This window comes from Jaculus jaculus, chromosome 12 (genome assembly GCF_020740685.1).
Source record: "Jaculus jaculus isolate mJacJac1 chromosome 12, mJacJac1.mat.Y.cur, whole genome shotgun sequence".
In the NCBI taxonomy this organism is placed as follows: domain Eukaryota; kingdom Metazoa; phylum Chordata; class Mammalia; order Rodentia; family Dipodidae; genus Jaculus; species Jaculus jaculus.
In genome coordinates, this window is record NC_059113.1 from 17,570,953 (window position 1) to 17,591,974 (window position 21,022).

At 49.8% G+C, this 21,022-nt stretch overlaps 1 protein-coding gene across 1 annotated transcript; it reads right to left on the reverse strand.

Moving 5' to 3' along the window:
* Nucleotides 1–1,530: 1,530 nt before the first annotated feature.
* Trim35 (tripartite motif containing 35) lies at nucleotides 1,531–19,159 on the reverse strand. The gene is made up of 6 exons (XM_004665837.2): nucleotides 18,718–19,159; nucleotides 12,412–12,507; nucleotides 9,087–9,317; nucleotides 6,147–6,169; nucleotides 5,241–5,359; nucleotides 1,531–3,900 (listed from the first exon to the last, which is right to left on the reverse strand). The coding sequence occupies exons 1-6, from the start codon at nucleotides 19,150–19,152 to the stop codon at nucleotides 3,323–3,325; spliced, it is 1,482 nt and encodes a 493-aa protein (XP_004665894.1). The 5' UTR covers nucleotides 19,153–19,159; the 3' UTR covers nucleotides 1,531–3,322.
* Between the last annotated feature and the right edge of the window lie 1,863 nt (nucleotides 19,160–21,022).

Genomic DNA, 21,022 nt, shown 5'->3' on the forward strand with positions numbered 1-21,022 from the left:
ATTTGGAGTTTATTTGCAGTGACTGCAGGCCCTGGCATGCCCATTATCTCTCTCTCCCTGAATGGTGGCACACGCCTTTAATCCAAGTACTCAAGAGGCTGAGGTAGGAGGATCACTGAAAGTTCCAGGCCAGCCTGAGACAATATAGTGAATTCCAGGTCAGCCAAACAAACTCTAGACACATGTACCACCTTGTGCATTTGCCTTACATAGGTAACAGGAATCGAACTAGGGCCCTTAGGCTTTGCAGGCAAGTGCTTAACCACTAAGCCATCTCTCCAGCCCAATGACTAAGACTTCTCACTTTTCCTCGGAATTCATTATTGTGAATCACAATTTTCAAAATACAGCATCTCCCACTTTCTGACAAACTAACATGTAATAAGCCTATACTCAGTTTCAGCTAGATGTTGGCAGTTTTACTCCAAACCACTTCCCTATGTGCCAGGCCTGGGTAGCTTTTCAGTCATTGGGCTGGCATCTGGATCCAGGCTTCTTGGTACTAAGAGTCATATCGTTTTCTCCTTTCCCAAATGATGGCAGTGTTTTGGGAAGCTTTTGAAGACATAGTTGAGGACACAGTGTATGACCCTAACTAGACAGTCACAAGTCGCTTGGTGATGGAGACTCAATGTGAGACGTGTGCTCAGATGAGTTCATCATGGGGCCACCCTTGGGTGCGCTGAACACAAGCCCAGATGCAGACATGCTGCAGCCGCACACACTGCAGTCCTTGTGTGGACGTGTGCATGGTGCATCACTGCACGGATACCACAGGTGATAACATGGTGCTTGTGTGTTCAGACATGTAAATGCAGGGGAAGAAAAAAAAAAAAAAGAACCCCATGACCAAAAGCTGTTTGACAGTCTCCTAAGCCTATCAACAGACGGGCAGTAAGTAGGGGTAAAGATGTTCAATCATCGGCCAACAGGGAAATAAAAATGTCAAGGTCAAGATAAAATACACCTTATCCAAATGAGGACAGGTGAGTTAGAAGGCCGACAGGCAAACAGACACAAGTGTTGGCAAGGATGCGGAGCAACCCAAGCCCTTAAACCCTGCTACCACTGGGCAAGAGTACAGATGTATAGGAAGATGCCTGGCAATTCATCAACAATCCGGGATACTTACTCAAATACTTTCATACACAACAGAAACAAGCTGAATGTCCAAGAACTGGCAAATAAAGCACAGGATAGTCACTGCACAATGACATATTATAAAAAGAAGGAAATCAGATACATGCTACATGAACTGCTCCCAAGAACACAGAAAGAGATAACGTCAAAAGAAAAAGTGGGTCACTTTTATGTTTTTGAGACTTAGGCTATCCAGATTATTCAATTTTTTTTTTTTTTTCTTTTCTGAGGTAGGGTATCACTCTAGCTCAGGCTGACCTGGAATTCACTATGTAGTCTCAGGGTGGCCTCAAACTCATGGAGATCCTCCTACCTCTGCCTCCCCAAGTGCTGGGATCAAAGGCGTGTGCCACCATGCCCAGCTTCAATTAAAAAAAATTAAGATGAAAGTAACATTTGAAAAGTTTATTATAACTAACAAAATAACTTCAAGTTCATTATATAGAAACATTATTCAATAGACTCAACACATAACAGCAAAGGGTATATGCTCTTAAATCTGTGTGGTTCCCGAAGTGCCTTGGGTCTGGGCATTTGGACTCACAAGCTATTTTGCCAACACAGTCCCCCATGGCCAAGCAGGCCTTTGTCAGTGTTTCCTCCCTAGGGCCCTCCTGTGCCTTAACTTGTTATGTAACCAAAGTGCATGGCCCATGTATCATCAATTGCTAGGTAGGAGTCACAGTTTGCTTGGAATGCCAGTTTTTGAAACACGGGGTGCAGACAAGTGAGAATGTGTCCCTGATACAACACTGGACCCCGGGATACTTCCTTTCACTATGGCACAGCAGGGCACGGTGAGCCAGACTGGAAATCACCCAAGGGCATGAGTGAGGATGGAGAGCAGAGGTACACAGCGGAAGAGGAGAAAGCGGGAAGAAACCCCAGTAAGGGGACAAGCGAGCTGGTCAGCGTCTCGGGTCACAGCCTGGGGTTTCCGCAGTATCACACCCTTCCTAAGAGACCCTTCCCTTGTCAGACCTTGATGAGAGAGTCAGAGGTGTTTCTTCCTCGGCTGTTACAAAGGGACACCTTCTTGCACAGACCCAGAGGATGAGGTCAAAAGCTAAAGTTAAAAAAAAAAAAAGTTTAACTTCTCTGGAAAGCGTGGACAATTTCAGAGGAAACTGTCTGCTGCCAAGTGTAAACAGACCGATCAGAGATCTGATCCGGGGCTGCACGGCTGCCTTCCACCCTGCAGGACCCCAGAGAGATGAGCGTAGCAGTTTTTAGATAGTAACATGAAGTGACAGAGGAGCGAGCCCTCCGTCCTGCCTCAGAGCAGTGACCAGGCACCGGCCATTCTTTCTGTTGTTGTTTTCGAGGTAGGGTTTTACTCTAGCTCAGGCTGACCTGGAATTCACTATGTAGTCTCAGGGTAGCCTCGAACTCATGGCGATCCTCTTACCTCTGCCTCCAGAGCGCTGGGATTAAAGGCATGCGCCACCACGCCCGGCTTGACCATTCTCTTATTCACTCCCTTCTGGTGCTCTAGACTCTGAAGCCAGGTGAGCCCGTCCCACAGCCAGCAACACCCTAGGGAGTGCACCAGACCCAAGCTACCCGCATGGCGCTCTCACAGGCCCATCAGTGAAAACAGGCCTGCGTTCCTGTCCTCATCATCCAGAGCTGGTGGCGGACACTCAGGGGAGCCCCTGGGTCTCAGACCCCTTTGCACTTTATCCAAACCTGGACACAATGCTGAGCCTGCCCCACCATCCTTCCTCAGGAAAGCGTCTGTGAAGGCTTTACCCATCCCTCCTCATGGGCCTCCGCTTCCCAAGGGACCCGGGGGGCTTTCCCTGTGCCTGACATGCTTCTCCTCCTGGGAGTTCTAAGGGACAAGCATGCCTCTCCTAACTGGTCTCAGCATTTCTAAAAGCAACCAAAGTTATGGCGTAATTCAGGCCCTTTGTAGAAGTGAACCTTTTCTCCAGCAATCCTAAAAGGAGGACTCAGGACACTTAACACCCTGAAAGTGCCGGGACTCTGGACAGAGCCTGGGTCCGGCCAGGCATCTCCAGGATGGCTCTCAGCTGTGGGCAGAGAGACCAAAAAAATAATAAAGACAGAGGCCTCGGGCCTGATGCCACAGAAAGGACAATAACGGGGGACACAGGACGCTCCGGGGCCAGGAGGGCAGAAGAGGCCCGCGGGCCAACCTCCAGGGGGCGCCGGCAGCTCAGCCGTCCAGCTCTTCCTTGATGGTGACGCGCAGGGGGCAGATGCGCAGAGGCTCGGGGGGCCCATCGCCCCGTGTGCCCCCGAGGTAGAAGTAGGGTCTCACGTCCCCGAAGCGGGCGTGGAAGGTGTACAGGTGGCAGTGGCGCTCGGCATCATAGAAGGACAGCTCGCCCTCCTCGCACTCCAGCTCCACGCGCAGGCGGCGCGGCATGGCCAGGACCAGGGGGGCTGTCGCGGGGTCCGAGGTCATGCAGTGGTCCCCCTCCACGCCCTGCGTGCGGCACACGTACCAGAAGCCCGAGCGCGTGTCGTGGTAGCAGCTGTGCGAGTGGCCTTCCCCGCCGGCCTCCGCCTGCACCCGCACCACACCCACTCGCCAGCTCTGCAGGCCCCCCAGCGCCACCTCCCAGGCGTGCGAGCCCTGCGAGAAGACCCGCGAGCCCAGCAGGCAGGGCGCCGAGGAGAAGCGCTCCGGGTTTTCCACCTGCACGCGGTAGCCGTGGTTGGTGACACTGGTGAGGTCATCGGCCACCGCGAGCCAGCCCGCTGCCGTGTTTGGGTCCAAGCTGAAAGGCACTGCGAGCAGAGGGGAAGGAGGGGGTCGTCAGGACACTGGCATCTTTTCTTTCTTTCCTCCTGCCTGGTCAGCTGGCTCTGCCTCACATGCTCTGACCTATGCGAGGAGCAGCTCTGAGTTGCCGGGGTGGTTATGGGGGAATCTGCGTCCCCCCAGAAGATAAGTGGCCGGAGATGTGGCTCAGTTGTTGGTCTAATGCTTGCCTAGACACCCGGGGTCAGATCCCCAGCAGTGAATAAACTGGCTGTAATGGTGCATACGTGTAATCCCAGCACACAGGATGTAGGTTCGGGGGATAAGAAACTCAATTCATTGTCATCCTGTTACTTAGTGAGTTTGAGGTCAGTCCAGGCTGTAAGAGACCCTGGCCCCCCACCACCAAAAAATTCAATCAATCAATAAGAGAAAAAAAGGATATGCGGAAGTAGGAAGCCATAAATTCTAGTACATTCATGCGTGACCTTATTTGGGAATGGGTCTAATGTAAATTAGTTAAGATAAGGTCTGACTGACTGAAGTCACTGGCACAGGAGGAAAAGGATGCCATGGGACAATGCAGTCAGAGGGTCAAAGTGCTACAGCCACAAGCCACAGCCAACCAAACACTACCAGCAAACACAGGAATCTAGCAAGGGCCTTCAGACAGATGGCTTTGTCCATACCCTTATTGACTGTGAGAGAACAAACTTGTCATTTAAGCTAGCTAATTTGTGGTCCTTTGTTACAGGAGCTACCAGACACTAATACACAATGTTCACATGACCCTGGGACATCTTAGAGAAGGATGTCACATTCCCATGGGCCAACGTCCTTTCTGGTCTCAAACCAGGACACAGTGGTAGATGAGGAAGTCACCCTGGGAGAGAGGAGCTGCAGTGAGGAAGTGTCCCATTATGCACATGTTAGAAACTGAATTCAAACAGGAGAATGGGACTTTTTGAGGAGGGACAGAGGGCAGGACGTAAGCAGGAAGATGCCTTGCCAGGAGTGCCTGGAGCTATGGGCAGAGCAGGAAGGCCAGTTAAAAAAATGAGCCCACAGGGCTGGAGAGATGGCTTGGTGGTTAAGGTGCTTGCCTGCAAAGACTAAGGACCTATGTTCTGCTCTCCAGATCCCCTGTTAGACGCACAAATGTGAGGCGAGCGCAAGGTTGCACATGGCCACTAGGTGGCGCAAGTGTCTAGAGTTAGATCATAGTGGCTGAGGCCCTAGCATGCCAATTCTCTCTCTCTAAAAGTAAAAATTAAAATTTAAAAAACAAAGAGACCAGGGGGAGCCCCACGGAATGAGTGTGGCTGGCTCTTGGCGAGCACAGGGTGCCGCCCTCTGCTCTGAGCACCTGATTCCACAGACGCAATCATCTTCTTCCAGACGCGGAACTGCAGGGAGTCCAGGTACTTGCAGACATCGATGAGCATGCCGGACTGGATGGGCTCCGGCTCCACCGTGCAGAAGAGTCTGGGAAAGGAAGGCTGGGCATGGTGGGTGGAACTGGGGCCAGGCATCCTGGGCTAACTGGGGTGGGCTGGAAACAGGCAACAGAACTGCTCTCTTGAGCCTAATTTTCCTGGCCATCTTCTGCAAGGCAGACCTGGACTGCGCTAAGAGCTGACTGAGTTGCCTCATCCCTTCAGGATTCAGCAGGAGGCTCATCCTACCCAGCTGGGAGAGATCCAGAGAGGAAGTTCTCCAATACAGCTGCCATGCTTGTGGGCAGAAACCACATGTTCACAGGTGCTCACGAGATGTCCAAGTTGCAAGCGGTTTTAATGATACTTAAGTCCAAAAGAGCCCAGGTGTTACCTGGCCTCTGGTGGATGACATCTGGTCACGGGAGCTAACTGCCACTCAAAGCACTCTCTTCCATCCCCAGCAGCTTGGACAGGGACACAGTTCTTTCTGACTCATCACAAAGAGCTCAACATCCACCCACCCGCACCATGTCCTGAGGCTCTCAGAGAGGAAGCCAGCCAAGAGATCAACCTAAATGACCACTGAGAAATGCAGGCCACATGCCTGAGCTCTCACTTCCTCCACAGAGGCTAGCAACCCTCTGTGCTTGGGAAAATAACCCTCTGCCTCATGCTAACCAGACCTGGAATGCCTTCAAAGAGAGCTCTACACCTGGTCACTGTCTGCCACTCCCACTGGATTCCACCCAGCTGGCACGTTCCCTGAAGGCACTGATCATGCACCCCTGGTCTCCCGTCTGCTCTTCCCCATTCTACCGGACGTGGCAACTTACCGGCGTTTGCGGCTCTTGTGTTTCTGAAAGAAAAAAAGCAGAGACGTGACCCAAGGAAAGCAGGTTAAGTTTCTGACCTCAAACGTCAGCACATGTCCCATATTCACTGATGAGATGGACAACTGATGCTGTTCAGATGTCAAATGGCCCAAGCTGGACGTACAGATCCTAGGTGCCAGCCATGAGGCGGTGACTCGGTAGACCCCTTACCCATCATGTGTGAGGCCCTGGGAAGCACCACAAAAAAATGAATGGAACAAATGAATGAATGTAGCAATCCCAGTGCCTTCTTCAAAACTGAAAACCGCTTCTAAAATTCAGATGGGACATTCAAAGGATGAAAAATAGACTTAATAATTTTGTAAAAAGAACACAGTCAGAGGACTCACGCTCCCTATTTCAAAACTTGCTACAGAGACGGCACGGTACTAACGCGAGGACAGACAGACACACGCTAGAACAGAACGGTAAGTTCAGATGTAAAGCCTCACACTCACTGTCAGCTAATTCTCACAAGGGAACCAAGACCATCAATGGGACAAAACAGTGTTTCCAGCACACGGTGTTGGCACAACTAGCTAGCAACATGGCAAAGAATGGTATCAGACTTTAGCCTTATGCCTGATTAAAACAAAACAAACAAGCAAACCAGGTGTGGTGGCACATGCCTTTAATCCCAGCACTGAGGAGGCAGAAGTAGAAGGATTGCTGTGAGTTCGAGGCTACCCTGAGACTACATAGTGAATTCCAGGTCAGACTGAGCTAGAGTGAGACCCTACCTCAAAAAATAAAACAATAACAACAACAAAAATTTAGAAAGCACTTTTACTAGAAAATGCACAGAATGCCCTCAACTGGACAATAAAAAGACAGTCCTATTAGATAATGGACAAAGATTATGAGCCGACATTTCAAGGAAGATCTACCAATGGCCAATGAACACATGAAAGCATAATGTCATTAACCATGAGGACAATGCAAACCAAAACCACAGTGAGATGCCATTCCACACTCATTAGGATGGCTACAGAGAGAAAAAGGAGAAGGCAGGCAATGGTTGGAGAAGCTGGCATTTCTAACCTGGCATACGGATAATGAGAACTTGAAACAGGACAGGTGATTTGGGGAATCACTGGCAGCATCTTGAGTTCTAACGCAGAATTACCATGTAACCTACTCCCCGGCATACACTCGGGGGAAATGAAAGCATGCCCACATAAAACTGTCCCATGAATGCTTAAAGACATATGACCCCAAAAGTAAAGGTAACCCAGCACCTATCAACTGGTGAATGCATAAAGGGCAATATATAAGGGACATTACCTGGCTATGAAAAAGGAAGACCACAACCCGGATGAAATCTCAAAGTGTACTGAATTTCAAAAACAGCTAATCATAAAATGCTCCATTTTATATATGAAATGCTTAGAAAATGCAAATCTAGATGGGCAGACTGGTGGTTTCCAGGGGCTGGGAGAGGAGGAATTGAGGGGTGATGTTTTTGAGTAATGAAATGTCCTAAGATGGATCATCATGAAGGTGGCACAAATCATTGTACAATACTGAAAACCATGGAGGTGTCCCTGAATGGCCCAGGTGTGGTGGCCAGCACCTGAAGTTCCTGTGACTTCAGAGGTTAGTCTGTCTGGAGGAATGCTTGAGTCCAGGAGTTTCTGATCAGCCTTCCTAACATAACAAAACCCCATCTTATAAAAAAGTGCATTTGGGGCTGGAGATGACTCAGCGGTTAAGGTGCCTACCTGAAAAGCTTAAGGACCTGGTTTGATTCCCCAGGACCCACATAAAGCCAGATGCACAAGGTGGCACATTTGTCTGGGGTTCATCTGCAGTGGCTAGAGGCATTGCCATGTATATATTCTCTCTCTCTCTCAAAAAAAAAATACTAAAAAATTAACCTTTAAAAAAATGAAATTTAAATAGTATAGTAAATAGCACAGTAAATAAAAATAAGGCTGGGCATGGTGGTGCACATGTTTAATCCCAGCACTTAGGAGGCAGGGGCAGGAGAATCACTGTGAGTTTGAGGCCAGCGTGAGACTACATAGTGAATTCCAGGTCAACCTGGGCTAGAGCGAGACCTTACCTCAAAACACACACACACACACACACACACACACACACACACACACACACCTCAATACAGCTGTTATTTTTAAAATATAGGAAGAAAGTAAAAAAGGAATCAAGATCCCAAATCTCTCCTAAATAAATGCTGGGTACAAGGCAAGAAGATACCACCAAGTGACTTGGTCCCCAGGGCATATGGAGAGAGGAAACATCATGGATCAGGGTTTCAAAAGAGACACAAGACCCACAAGGTTCTGGCTGGGAGGGGACACTCTACAGAGGAGATCTTGTCACTCAACTGCTTCCCAGTCCAGCCTTCAAGTTACAGAAAATTCTCTGGAAGGAGCAACGATGAAATCAATAGAAAGAAGAAAAAAACTAATTCAATGTTGTCTTCTTAAGTCAAAGTGGAATTATCCTTTTCTTAAAAGCATAGAAGGCACAGTGGGACCCTACCCCCAAAACAAAACAAACTTACAAACAAAAAATAAACTTTTGAAGAAGAGAAGAAAAGGAGTGAACACAGGGGAAGTGCATCAATGGCGCAGTGCTTGCCTAGCCCTGCAAGAGAAAGAATGCCAAAACGTCCTATTCACCTTAAATTTCTTAAATAACTGCATAATTTTGAAAGCCCTCCTTTCATTAAGGTGTAGGTAGAAGAAACCAACAAACAAAAAAGAAAGGAGTGGGTTTAAGGGAGAGAGGGAGATCAGAGGCTCCCAAGACCCACTCTGACCTTGTGTTTATGGCCTATGACACAAGTCATGTCCACAGGAGCTCCTTAGGGCCGGCACACTACGGCCACTGGCTGGACATGTGGCCCCGTCCTGGGTCCAGATGCTGAGCCCTTACCATGAGAAAGGAAACATCATCTTCTTTCATCTCCACCTGCAGCCGCTCGATCTCGTGGGCCAGGGCCTCGGTCTCTTCCGCGAGCTGCTTCATCTTCTCGTCGGCCAGCAGCTGCTTCTGTCGGCTCTCCTCGGCCATGGCATCCAGGATGGCCTGCTCCTCCACCCTTAAGAACTCCCGGAGCTTGTCAAACTCCTGCCGGATGCGGCCTTCCAGCCAAGCCGTCTCCACCTGAGCAAGAGAGGAGGAAAGCGTCCAAATGTCAACTGTGGGGGCCTGGGCCTCCCCTAGGTAGGGACCTTCGGACTTTCAGCCAAGCAACTCTATGCTGTACTGGATCACATGAAGAAATCACAGACATCAAGTCTGCATCTATTCGGGCATCAAGGCTGATGGAAGACTCGACCAACGTGAGTTTTCTAAGCCCAAATTTCAAAGGAGAACATGAAACAGTTGCTTTGATAATTTTCTAAAGAATTGAAATCTCAGTTATAGGTAACAACCTCAGCCCTATAATGGCTTCTACACGCAGTGTTATGTCTCTCATTTAAGGACCTCAACAGCAAAGGAAATCCTGAAGCAAGCCCAGAAATGAGTCGTTCACACCTGGGGAAATATTTGCCTCCAGATTCTAAGGCCTCCAATGCATGTAACTGAGGTTTTTACTAAAATAGGAAGTATTTCTTTTATAACTCAATTGTTACTCATATGCATCCTCCAAATCACAACTGCAAAAGGCCCTGAAGACAAAAACCACACAAGTGCTCACAAGAAAAAAATAAACTTTTGTACTCTTAATTTAAAAACCGCAAAAATACAAGGTAAGTGACTGCACATTAGAACACAATGTGTCCATATGTAAGATTATTAGTAAGGTGAAATTGCAAAAGATGACAATTAGGAAAAAAAAAAAAAAAACACCTCACAACATGCGCTGTAGCCACACTGGGTTGTGATCTGCTTTGGGGACTGGAAAGTTCAATGTATATAAACAATGTATATAAACATTATCCAAAAAGATAATGTTTTACTGAAAAAGTGAAAATAACCAAAAAGAAAAAAAAAATGGAATTGGGGCACTGAAACAGAAATGACACACTAGGGAAAAGCATGTGCAACATATTCAGCAAACCATCATGAACCTGCACATAAACAACTCAAAGGATCCCCCTGCTGGGCATGGTGACACACTCCTTTGATCCCAGCACTCAGGAGGCAGAGGTAGGAGGACTGCCGAGAGCTCAAGGCCACCCTGAGACTCCATAGTGAATTTTCCAGGTCAGCCTGGGCTAGAGTGAGACCCTACCTCAAAAAACAAAAACAAAAACAAAAGTTCCCCCAGCAACAGTAACAGCAACAGTAGGTAGGAGCTCAGGGTCTGCTTATGGCAAGAGGACTCCCTGAAGAAGAAACTCTCAAGTCATATCAGTTTGTCAGTTTCTGAGACATCAGAGACTTTGATTTCTGCTGGGAAAGTCTATGCATATCCTGAATGCTTGGACAAAAATTGTGTAATAACAGTAATGGTAAAAAAAAAAATTGCATTGGGAGGTGTGATGGTTTGAATTAGGTGTCCCCCATAAATAAGTGTGTTTTGAATGCTTGGTTCCCACTGGTGTACCTGGGGAGGCAGTACCTGGCTGGAGGACACATGTTCCTGGGGGAGGACTCAGGGTGCTCTAGCCAGCTCCCCCTGGCCAGGACTTGGCTCACTCTCCTGCATCTGTTTTCCTCCTGCTAACAGGGGGTGATGTCTAACTTATGCCTTGCCATCATTGTTTCCCCTCAAGACTGTAAGCGTAAATAAAACCTTTTCCCCCATCAGCTGCTTCTGATCAGGTGTTTTGTCCCAGCCACGGGGAGGGGGGTTCTCGGAAGGAAGGGGATTCGTCTTCCAGGGCTGAGAGACGTGTCCAGTTGGTCAGGCTTGGACGTGGTCTTCTCTGGGGTCATGGCATATTTCACAGCCTTTCCCCGCTGCTCTGTTGCCCCAGCCTGTGGCAACCTGGTCTGTCTCTAGCCTGTCACCTCCTCAGTGACTACTACTATTATTGTTTGTTTCTTTGTTTTGTTTTTCGAGGTAGGGTTTCACTCTAGCTCAGGCCCTCCTGTGGAATTCACTATGTAGTCTCAGGGTGGCCTTGAACTCATGGCAATGCTCCTACCTCTGCCTCCCAAGGGCTGGGATTAAAGGTGTGCGCCACCACGCCCGGCTCTCAGTGACTACTTCTTGAATTACCGCTTGGCTAGGCTCGTCCAGGCTGCTGGACACTGTCCCTGAGTACCCCAGTGCCTGTGCACCCAGGACAGGGGGCCGGGCTCAAGAAAGAGCTTCTCAGGTTTGGCCATGGAGTGTCCCCAGCCACAAGCTTATTACTGGCCACTTACTGTGTACTGAGAACTTTATATCCTGGGAATAATAAATGTGCCTAATTCCTTATATTCTGAGAGGAGACTAAAAAGTAGATGTAAGGAACAGGAGCGGAACAGCACGTGGTAAAAAGCAAGAGATGGGACTGAGGGACAGATGCGGGGACAGTCTCAGAGGCCATCCGAGGAGTCTGGATGCCAGGGCGAGGGTAAGGCCTTTCCTGGGCACTTTAAGTAGAGGAGAGCCAAAGCTGGTATGGGGGCTGGAGGGATGGCTTAGCGGTTAAGGCCTTTGTCTGCAAAGTCAAAGGACCCAGATTTAATTCCCGAGGACCCACATTAGCCAGATGCACAAGGAAGCACGCACGTCTGGAGTTCGTCTGCAGTGGCTGGAGGCCCTGGCACACCCATACTCTCTCTCTCTCTCCCCCACTTTCTCTGTCAAATAAATAAATAAATAAATAATGCTGGTATAGTTTTCTAAGGACAACTCCAGGCATAGAGGGGTGGGCTGTAAGTGGGAGGCCATGTGAGAAACACTGCTTTGAAGGAGGGGCGCTTGACACGTGTGGTGTGATTTGGAGATGGGACACGGCTCATTGCAGTGGGCATGAAATTGAAAGGAAATAAGGGGTCACTAAGGAGCTCCAGGCCATTAAAGGCTTGAACACGGGTGGACAGATGGCCTGTGGCATCTGTGCAAATTGTCCTTCAATCACCGTGTGCAGGAAGCTTCTTGGTGCACTCCTGTGGCTGCTGGGCTGGCCACACCCTGGTCTTCAGAGAGTCAGGGTAGGTAACCCAGTTAGCATCTGAGGGCATGGCATACAAGGGAAGACCACAGCCCTAAGGCTGACTCCGAGTCAACAGCAGCGGGACTGACTTCTAGGTAAAGCCCACACGGACCCTCCCTCGCTTTGCTCCAGCTGCCCAGTGCTCCTGAATCCCCACTCACCTGATTGTGCTTAGCGATGGCCTCATAGGAGCGACGCATGGCCCAAAAGGCCTTGGCTTTCTCCCGCAGCGCGTGCTCCATGTTCTTACACTTCGCCTAACAGGGGAATGGGAAGGCAGGTTAGGGATGGAGGCCAGGCAGGAAGACAAATACACCCCACTTACAGCTTAACTTCCAATGTGAAGTGAATCTAACACCTACATTGACTAAATGAAGTCTCTCTGTCATTCACCATGGGCATAACCGAGGGGGAATAAGTATAGTCTTAACCTTGAACAACCATTGACTATTGACTTTGAATTGCCAAAAGCAGTCCCAGGAGGTCCTCTAACCCAGCTCTGACTAGGCCTGATGCAGCTGGGGACTCAGGGCTCAGACAGGTAAGGGTCTGGGCCTCTACTGAGCTATCACAACACAGCGCCCTGCTCAGGGCGGCGCGTCCAGTGCCTCAGAGCTGTGTGGACAACTGAACACACAGCAAGGTCACAGCCCTGATGACCTCATCTAGTCCTTAGCCTAGTCAAGGCCAAAGGCCCCACTCCATAAGGTCAAAATTCCACCCTTTTATCACTGTACAGGGGGGATTAAACTTCAAAACACAGTGGGAAGACTTTGCATGTAGCGTGAGAGATGACTGGAATACCCCAAGGTGAGATGTGCCAGTCTGATTCTAAGAAGGTGACTCCAGCAGAAGAGGGAGGAACAGGGGCTGGAGCAGAAAGGGGGACTAAGAATGGCTGTTTCCCAAATCCTGCGAAACACATTTTTAAAAAGGGGTCTAGGGCTGGAGAGAGATGGCTTAAGGCGCTTGCCTGAGAAGCATAAGGACCCAGGTTCAATTCCCCAGTACCCACAGAAGCCAGATGCACAAGGTGGCGCATGTGTCTGGAGTTCTCTCACACTGGCTGGAGGCCCTGCTTTCGGTTCCCACAACCATGGCATCAGCAGGCGTGGGTTTGTTTGTGACTTGCCAGGCACCAGGCTGTACTGCTTCCACTGTCTACAGCTAACGAGGAAAACACAGAAATGCCTTGAGCCAGTCAAGGATGTGCGGGAGCTCAAGGCAGGCCAGGCAAGCCAAACAGGCAAATGGGCTGGCCAATCCAGTCTCCTCTGGGGACAGAGTATTCAGAGAGAAATCAAAAAAGATCTTTGCCAAGGACAGAGATTTAACTTCAGCAGAGCACAACCTGGAAATTACTATTTCAGCTGGAATTGTATTCATCTTTATTATACTTAGCTGTAATCACCTGTGAATTTCTTTTGGTTTTACTGCCTACATGTGATACGAGCAAGAGGAATTGATTCAAGCTTTGCATGCCTGTAAGGAGTCACATACTTAAGCCATGCTGCTCAAATGTGTTTTCCTTAAAGCAAGTGCAATACTGAAATGTGAGGACCACTGTCTTGGAGGACTTACCAAGATCCTTCCCAGCACCGGTGTTCTCTCCAGAGCTCTGGTTTGCTCCCTTATGGCACATTCTAAAGTCCTGTCAGTCCTTCCCACTAATATGTCCCACTGTACCAGGACAAAGCCCCTGCCCTTAACATGCCCGTTGGTGCCTTGTGGTTCTGCCCTGGCTGTCTTGCCTCACACAGAATGCTCTCCCTTTACTGCCTGCCTTGCCCCATGCCTTACCACCCCTCACTCACTCCTCAGAACCTTAAGTCTCTAAGAAATCAGCCTCTCAGAGACACTGTCTCATGCCCTATCAGACAAGAGCAGGCCTTCCTCTAGGGTCCTATCACATCAGGTCTAAACTTCAGAATCAGCGTGACCAAATATTCAGTCATGCTACTGGACTCTGAGGCAGGGTTGAGGGCTGCCTTTGTCTTCTACTGGACACACTGAATGTAGCACACTGAAGGTGCTCAATCTATCAGCCCACTGACAGTGGCCAACAACCACCCAGATCCCTAAGCATCCACACAGCCATTGCCCACATAGCTCCGGGAGCAGAGGACCAGCAGGGATGAAACAGGCATCTCTTAAAGCCCATGCTTGGCCAGAACAAGGCCTCCAGCAGAATCCACACTTGTGCTGTGACTTGCGACTGCTTATTTGACTTCGCCGAGATCCAGTATCATTACAGTCAAGAGTACCTACCCTAGAGCAGACCGTATAATGCTCCAAGATGACCACGCTTTAATCCTCAGAGCCATGAAAACATCACCAGACCTAACAAAAGGGACTTTTGAGATGATTAAGAATCTTGAGATGGGGATATTATCTGGATTATCCAGGCGGCCCAACATAATCACCTCAGCGGGGATTTATAAGAGGCAAGGAGTAGAGGTGGCCAAAGGCAGTGGGGTAGCAGAAGCTGGTAGGATGTGCCTTAGGCTGGAAGAAAGCAAGGAGTTATGTTCTCCCCTGCAGCCTCCAAAAGAAATGCATCCGTTAATGCCTTGAATTTGGACTTCTGACATAGAAGATTATATTAACTGTGTGCAGTTTTAAGCCAGCGTTTGTAACAACCAGAGGAAGGACAGCAAACCAACATAACCCTGACAAAACAACTCAAAATGGGATGATACTGGGCTGGAGAGATGGCTTAGCAGTTAAGATGCTTGCTTGCAAAGCCAAAGGGCTCAGGTTTGATTCCCCAGGACCCATGTAAGTCAGATGCACAAGGGGGTGCATGTGTCTGGAGTTAGATGGCAGTGGCTAGAAGCCCTGGCATGCCCATTCTCTCTTTCTCTCTCTCTCTCTGTCTGCCTCTTTCTCAAATAAATAAATTTTAAAATTCTCTTTAAAATGGGGAATTACGCCTTGCATATGATGGCAGGAAGGCATGGTAGAGCAGAGCAGTTCTCATAACAGTGGACAGGAAGCAGATAAAGAAGATGGACACACACACACACAAAAAGAAGATGGACACACCCCAGTGACCTGCTTCCTCTGACCAGGACCCATCTCCCAATAATGCCAGCACACTATGAGTCCATCCAGGGATAAATCCATTGAAGGGACCAGAGCCCTCACCATCTGTCTCAGCAAACATTCTCATAGAGACAGACACACAGTGGTATACTTTACAAATCTCCTCTGTGTTTCTTAGTCCAGAGGAATCAGAGGAGATTAACCATTACACAATTTCAGGGAATTTGTGAGCACTAAATGAGTAAGTACACAAAAACTGTGATGGCTTGAATGATAGCCTGAGGGATTTTTGATTAAGCTTCCTGTTTAGTCTTCAGCAGGCAGAGCCCTGCGTGTCCTGGGGGCTGTTCTTGAGCCCAGCCCTCCTGGGCGTGAAGAGAGATGGCTTGAGCTCTGGCTGTTCCGCTTGCTGCTGCTGTGGGTTCCGCCTCTCTGCTGTGAATGGATGATGGAGTAAGCCAGCTGCCAAGGTGAAGCTTCCCCTAGAACCTGTAAACCTGAAATACACCCTTTCCTCCCATGAAGTGTTTCTGGTTGAGTGAAGAGTTAACTGCAACAGGCCATAGGAGTATTTGTGCTAGGTCCTCACACGGGGGCCAACGTGTTCTGTTCTCTAAAGCTCCTATCTCTGGGAAGTTTCCAAGACCCCCAAAGCCATGGGGCAGAGCTCTTCTCTAGCCTCTTCCTACCTGGCAGTGGGAGGAGCCTTTCCATGGCATTTGATGTTTGATTCCGGCACAAGCACCACCCACATCCAACAGTCGGAACCAGGCTGGCCTACTCTGTCTGACTAACTCCTCTGCAATGTCAACTCTCCTCAGCGAGGCACTCTGCCCTACAGACCTGGGCAGCCGCAGCACCTAGAACGGGTTGTAGCATACCAGGGGCCCTCGGGGTGTGTGACGAATGAACAGGTCACACCCTGTATCCAGTGAGCACTCACCTAGCACCCTCCTCACATCTCTGGGACGAGCCCATTCCCCCACCTGTCAGATATCTCTTTGAGGGCTCACTAATCCGCCTTCACTCTTCTCGACCACTCGGGGACAAGACTTGAGTCTCCGGGCTTCGGCTGTCCCTCTTTCTTGCATTTATCCATTATGGCTTTACCATTTTGATTCCCTTCCATATGCTGTTGTCTCTGGCTGAAAATACCTTCCCCTTTCCACCTTCTCATGCCCAGCGCCTCCACATGCCTAGGGTCTTTGCTGCAAGCTCCTTGAGCTTAAGGACTGGTCTATCTAGTACTCTGCAGTTCCCCTGAGATCTAACAGTACAAGGCTTCTGCTGGTAACAAAACTATCTTCAGTCCAATGTTCCCTGGCCCTTGGCCTCACTGCTCTTCAATTCTGACTTGGCCCCAGTTGGGACTCAACCCATGTCAATCTGCTCCTGTATACCAGTCCCAAGAGATTAGCTAGGACCCAAGTCCCTGGGTTGCCTACTTCAGTTATACCAAATCTGGACCTGGAAGTGGACCACTATGAAACAAAAATGGTGGCAGAAGGACTTAGGTTACTTGTTCAAATACGCACCCTGATGGGATCCCTCTGCCCCTTTCACTTGAATTTGTGTCAATATGTTCACAGAACCACAATCAACTTTGCTTTGTTTTTATTTATTTGCAAGCAGAGAGGGAGAAAGAGGATGAATGAATGAATATGGACATGTCAGGGCCATACTCCAGATGCATGCACCATTTTGTGCAACTGGCTTTCTGTGGGTCCTGGGGTCCTTAGGTCTTGCAGGCAAGTACTCTAACCATTAAGCAATCTCTCCAGCCCTCAACTTTGCTCTCTCTCTCTCTCTCTCTCTGTTCTTTTGAGGTAGGGTCTCACTCTAGCTCAGGCTGACCTCGAATTCACTATATAGTCTCAGGGTGGCCTCAAGCTCACGGCGATCCTCCTACCTCTGCCTCCTGAGTGCTGGGATTAAAGGCGTGCACCGCCATGCCCAGCTTGCTATCTCTTAATAAAGGTACTGCATAAAGTAGGAAGCAAGCATCTGGAAATCAAGCATTATAGTACAGCCTTCTCAGGACAGTCAGCTAACACTGGTCTCCAGACTGTGGGTTGACCTGGTATCAGCAGCTCACACAGATTCAGTGTTTCATTCACACTATCCTTTCTAAAGGTGAGCAGAATAGACAGAGCACAAGGAACATTTCACAAACTTTACTTTTCAATTCTCTTAATACATGGCTGCTATGGAACATGCACTTCTTTCTAAGGGATTAGGCCCAGTGTTTTTGAAAAATTCTGACCTAGGTTAACCTTTGTTTTTTAATAGTTTAGTTTTTTGGAGATAAAGAGTCTCACTCCAGCCCAGGCTGACCTGACACTCACTCTGTAGTCTCAGGCTGGCCTCAAACTCACAACGATGCTCTTACCTCGGTCTCCCAAGTGCTGGGATTAAAGATGTGCATCACCATGCCACCCCAACCCCTTTTTGGAGACAGGGTAATGCTCTAGCCGAGGCTAGCCTTAATTCACCCTGTAGCCCAGGCTGTCCTCCAATTCATGATGATCCTCCTACCTCAGACTCACTAGTAAGATTATAGACATAACGCCCGGCTTTCATTTTTCTGTTTGATAACAAAGATTTCTCCCTGGGCCTGGTAGGCAGCCCATGATCCCAGGTACTCACAAGGCTGAGGCAGGAAGACGGTTAACCTGGGTAACAAAGAGATGGTCTCAAAATAAATTTTGAAAGGGTGGAGACATACATAGCTCAGTAGTAGACCACTTGTCTAAAATGTAAATGAGAGCCTGGGGTTTGGATCTCCAGCTCACTCACACTTCTGTTAGTTCTGCTATGTAAATTGTTCCCTGGTTTAATTACAGCCCCTGAAAGGTGTTAAAGAGTGATCCTAGTGAGCTGTCAGAGGTCTCTCCCCACAGCTCTGTAACCCTTGGGGCCAGCTCTGGAGGGCGACTGAACAGACCCCACAACGTGGGGTAGGTCTTGGCCTCCTCCACTTCTAAACTGACTGTGCCAGGCTTGAGGGTCAGTGGGCGTTACCCGCCGTTCAAAGGAGTCTAAGGCCACACACCCCTGGCATAAAGGATGATGCCCGGCTTGGGCCCTTCAGATAGGAGTGGGGTGGTTTGGAAAATGGCTCATGACCCCAGCTTTCACTTCCGGTTTACTTACATTTACATTCTCTCTACATCCAGGTTGGGGCCCCCTGGGCTGCCCTTTAAGGGAGGGGGGAAAGCATCCCTTCAGGTTAAACGGGATCGGCGTTAGTCACAGACGGTGATTCTGAGCGGGGCACTTTTGAACCAGCAGCCATCAACCCCGGCCAATCTGGGCACCTTGGGTGCACCAGGATGGAGAAGCTGGAGCCTAGGGTGCCAGGTTCCAATCCAGCCTCGGTCCTCCCCTTCTCCCCTCCCCAGCCCCGCACAGCGGGCTCTTACCCGAAAGTCGTGGGCCGTGTCCTTCACCGGCTGCACGCGGTGGCCCTGGTGGCGGGGGTCGGCCTGGCACGAGCAGCAGAGCAGCTCCTTGTCCTCCAGGCAGAAGAGGGTGAAGGGCCCGCGGTGCGGGCGGCACAGGCGAGGGGAGCGGCGGCCGGTCCAGCGCGCGCCCTCCGCCTCCTCCCGCAGCAGCTTCTCCACCAGGTTGTTGAGCGTGTGGTTGGTGCGCAGGTCGGCGGGCGACGCCCGGTCCTTGCACACGGGGCAGGTGGGCGTCACCTGCACCTCCCAGCAGCGGCTCACGCACCCGCGGCAGAAGTTGTGGCCGCAGTGCAGCGTCACGGCGTCGTGGAAGGGATCGTAGCACACGGCGCACAGCAGCTCCTCCTTGAAGGACCGCGAAGGCCCCGGGGAGGCGGCGGGGCCCGGCTCCATCGCTCCGGCCCGCCGCAGCCCAGCGCCAGCAACTTTCAACCCGGCCCCGCCCACGGCCGTGGGGATGCTGCGCTGTGGGCGGGGCCCAGCTGAGCGACGGCGGGCGCCAGCCAATCGCGGGAGGCCGTGCTGGGGCGGGGGGGAGGGGGAGGAGGGGACATCCCCCCCCAGCCGTCTCCTTCCGGTCGGTGGGGTGGATCCCGGAAGAGCTTCCACGCGGTGCGTGGATCGGGAGAGGTGCGGTGCGGAAGGATCCTCGCACTTCTCATGAACCAGGTCCCTACTTCCGCCTTGAAATGGGAACTGAGATCTAGGAATCCCCATCTCTCTCTTTTTAAAAAAAAATATTTAATTTATTTATTTGAGACAGAGAAAGAATGGGCGTGCCAGGGCCTCCAGCCTCTGCAAGTGAACTCCAGACACATTACACCACCTTGTGCATCTGGTTGACTTGGGTCTTGGGAATTGAACCGAGGTTAGACCGTCTCTGCAGCCCGGAATCCCGTTCTTAACCAGTGCCAAGAAATCTCAGGCCTGTGAGGTGTGAGCAAACAGATCCTAACTTCCTTTTTTCCTTCTTCGGGCTGGAGAAATGGCTTGGCCGTTAAGGCGCTTGCATGCAAAGACAAAGGACCCAGGTTCGATTCCCCCGGACCCACCAGATGCACGAGGTGGCGCATGCGTCTGGAGTTCGGTTGCAAAGGCTGGAGACCCTGTCGCGCCCTTTCTGTGTCTCTCATAAATAAATACAAATTAAAGTGGTTTGGTCTCAAAGTGCTCTCTCCAAGCGCTTGCATTGGTCTGACACTTGTTTTGTAGTGATGGGAAAGGATAGCAGGAAGACCTCATGTATTGCCTCGTGCGTAAAATGGTTTGTGGGGCTTGGTAGAGGACAGAGACAGTTTCTTGGGCCCAAGATTTTATTGAACACCAGGAGAGACTGGCAAGACCTGAAGCAAAAAAAAAAAAGGAGGAGGAGGAGGAAGTCTTGGAACCCTGAGGAAGTAGATTAATATTAAGGTCTTTCAGGAAGGAGGGAAAGCCACTAGGATGTGAGAGAATTTGGGGGCCCTTGACTCAAGCCTTAGTGATGGGGTTACCTGCCTTTTCTGGGTCTGGGTGTTGGGTTTCTCTGGAGTGCCTGCAGAAACCTTCAGGGAAGTGAGGGCTAGATTGCCACATCTTCACCCAGGGCCACAAGTGGTGCAGGTGATGGCTGCTGCAGGGTCTTGTCCCTCATACAAGTCCCGGGGGCAGTGAGGCTTAGTCAGTTTCTTTAACAGTAAATAGTGATTATCGGGTCCTGGGCACACCTGTTGTGAAGAGGTAACAGGAGAGGGAGCTTTCTTGAACTCTTAACATACCCAGCCTTCTTGTTAACATGAACAGAAAGATAGCTTTATAGAAAAGGAGGCAGTGGGATACCATGACTATTTCTAACTACTTCCGGCTGAGTGGGCTTGTTTGGAAATCAGGAGGCCTCCCAGTCTTGGGGTATCTGTACTCCCACATAAGGAGACTTTATTCATCTAAGTGTGTCATGCTGGACAGTGGTCTAGATAAACTGAGTTAGCAACTGCATTAGAGAGGGAGGGGTCTAAATCAAAATGGTTATTAGGAGGGTGATAACAGATAGAAGGCTCAGGAGTCATTTTGAAACAATTTTGGAATTGGATTTGCTGAAATGAATTGTGTGTTATGTAGGCAACTTAAAGACTGAACTGGCACCATCAGAGAGCTGTCCATACTCACGATGATGTAAAGCAAAAAGAAATGTCAGTGAATTTGAGGGAGTCCTGGCATAAAAGAAAATAAGTTTCACCTCAGAAAATAAGTAAGATCTCATATATAGGCCTAGCTTAGAAGGAAT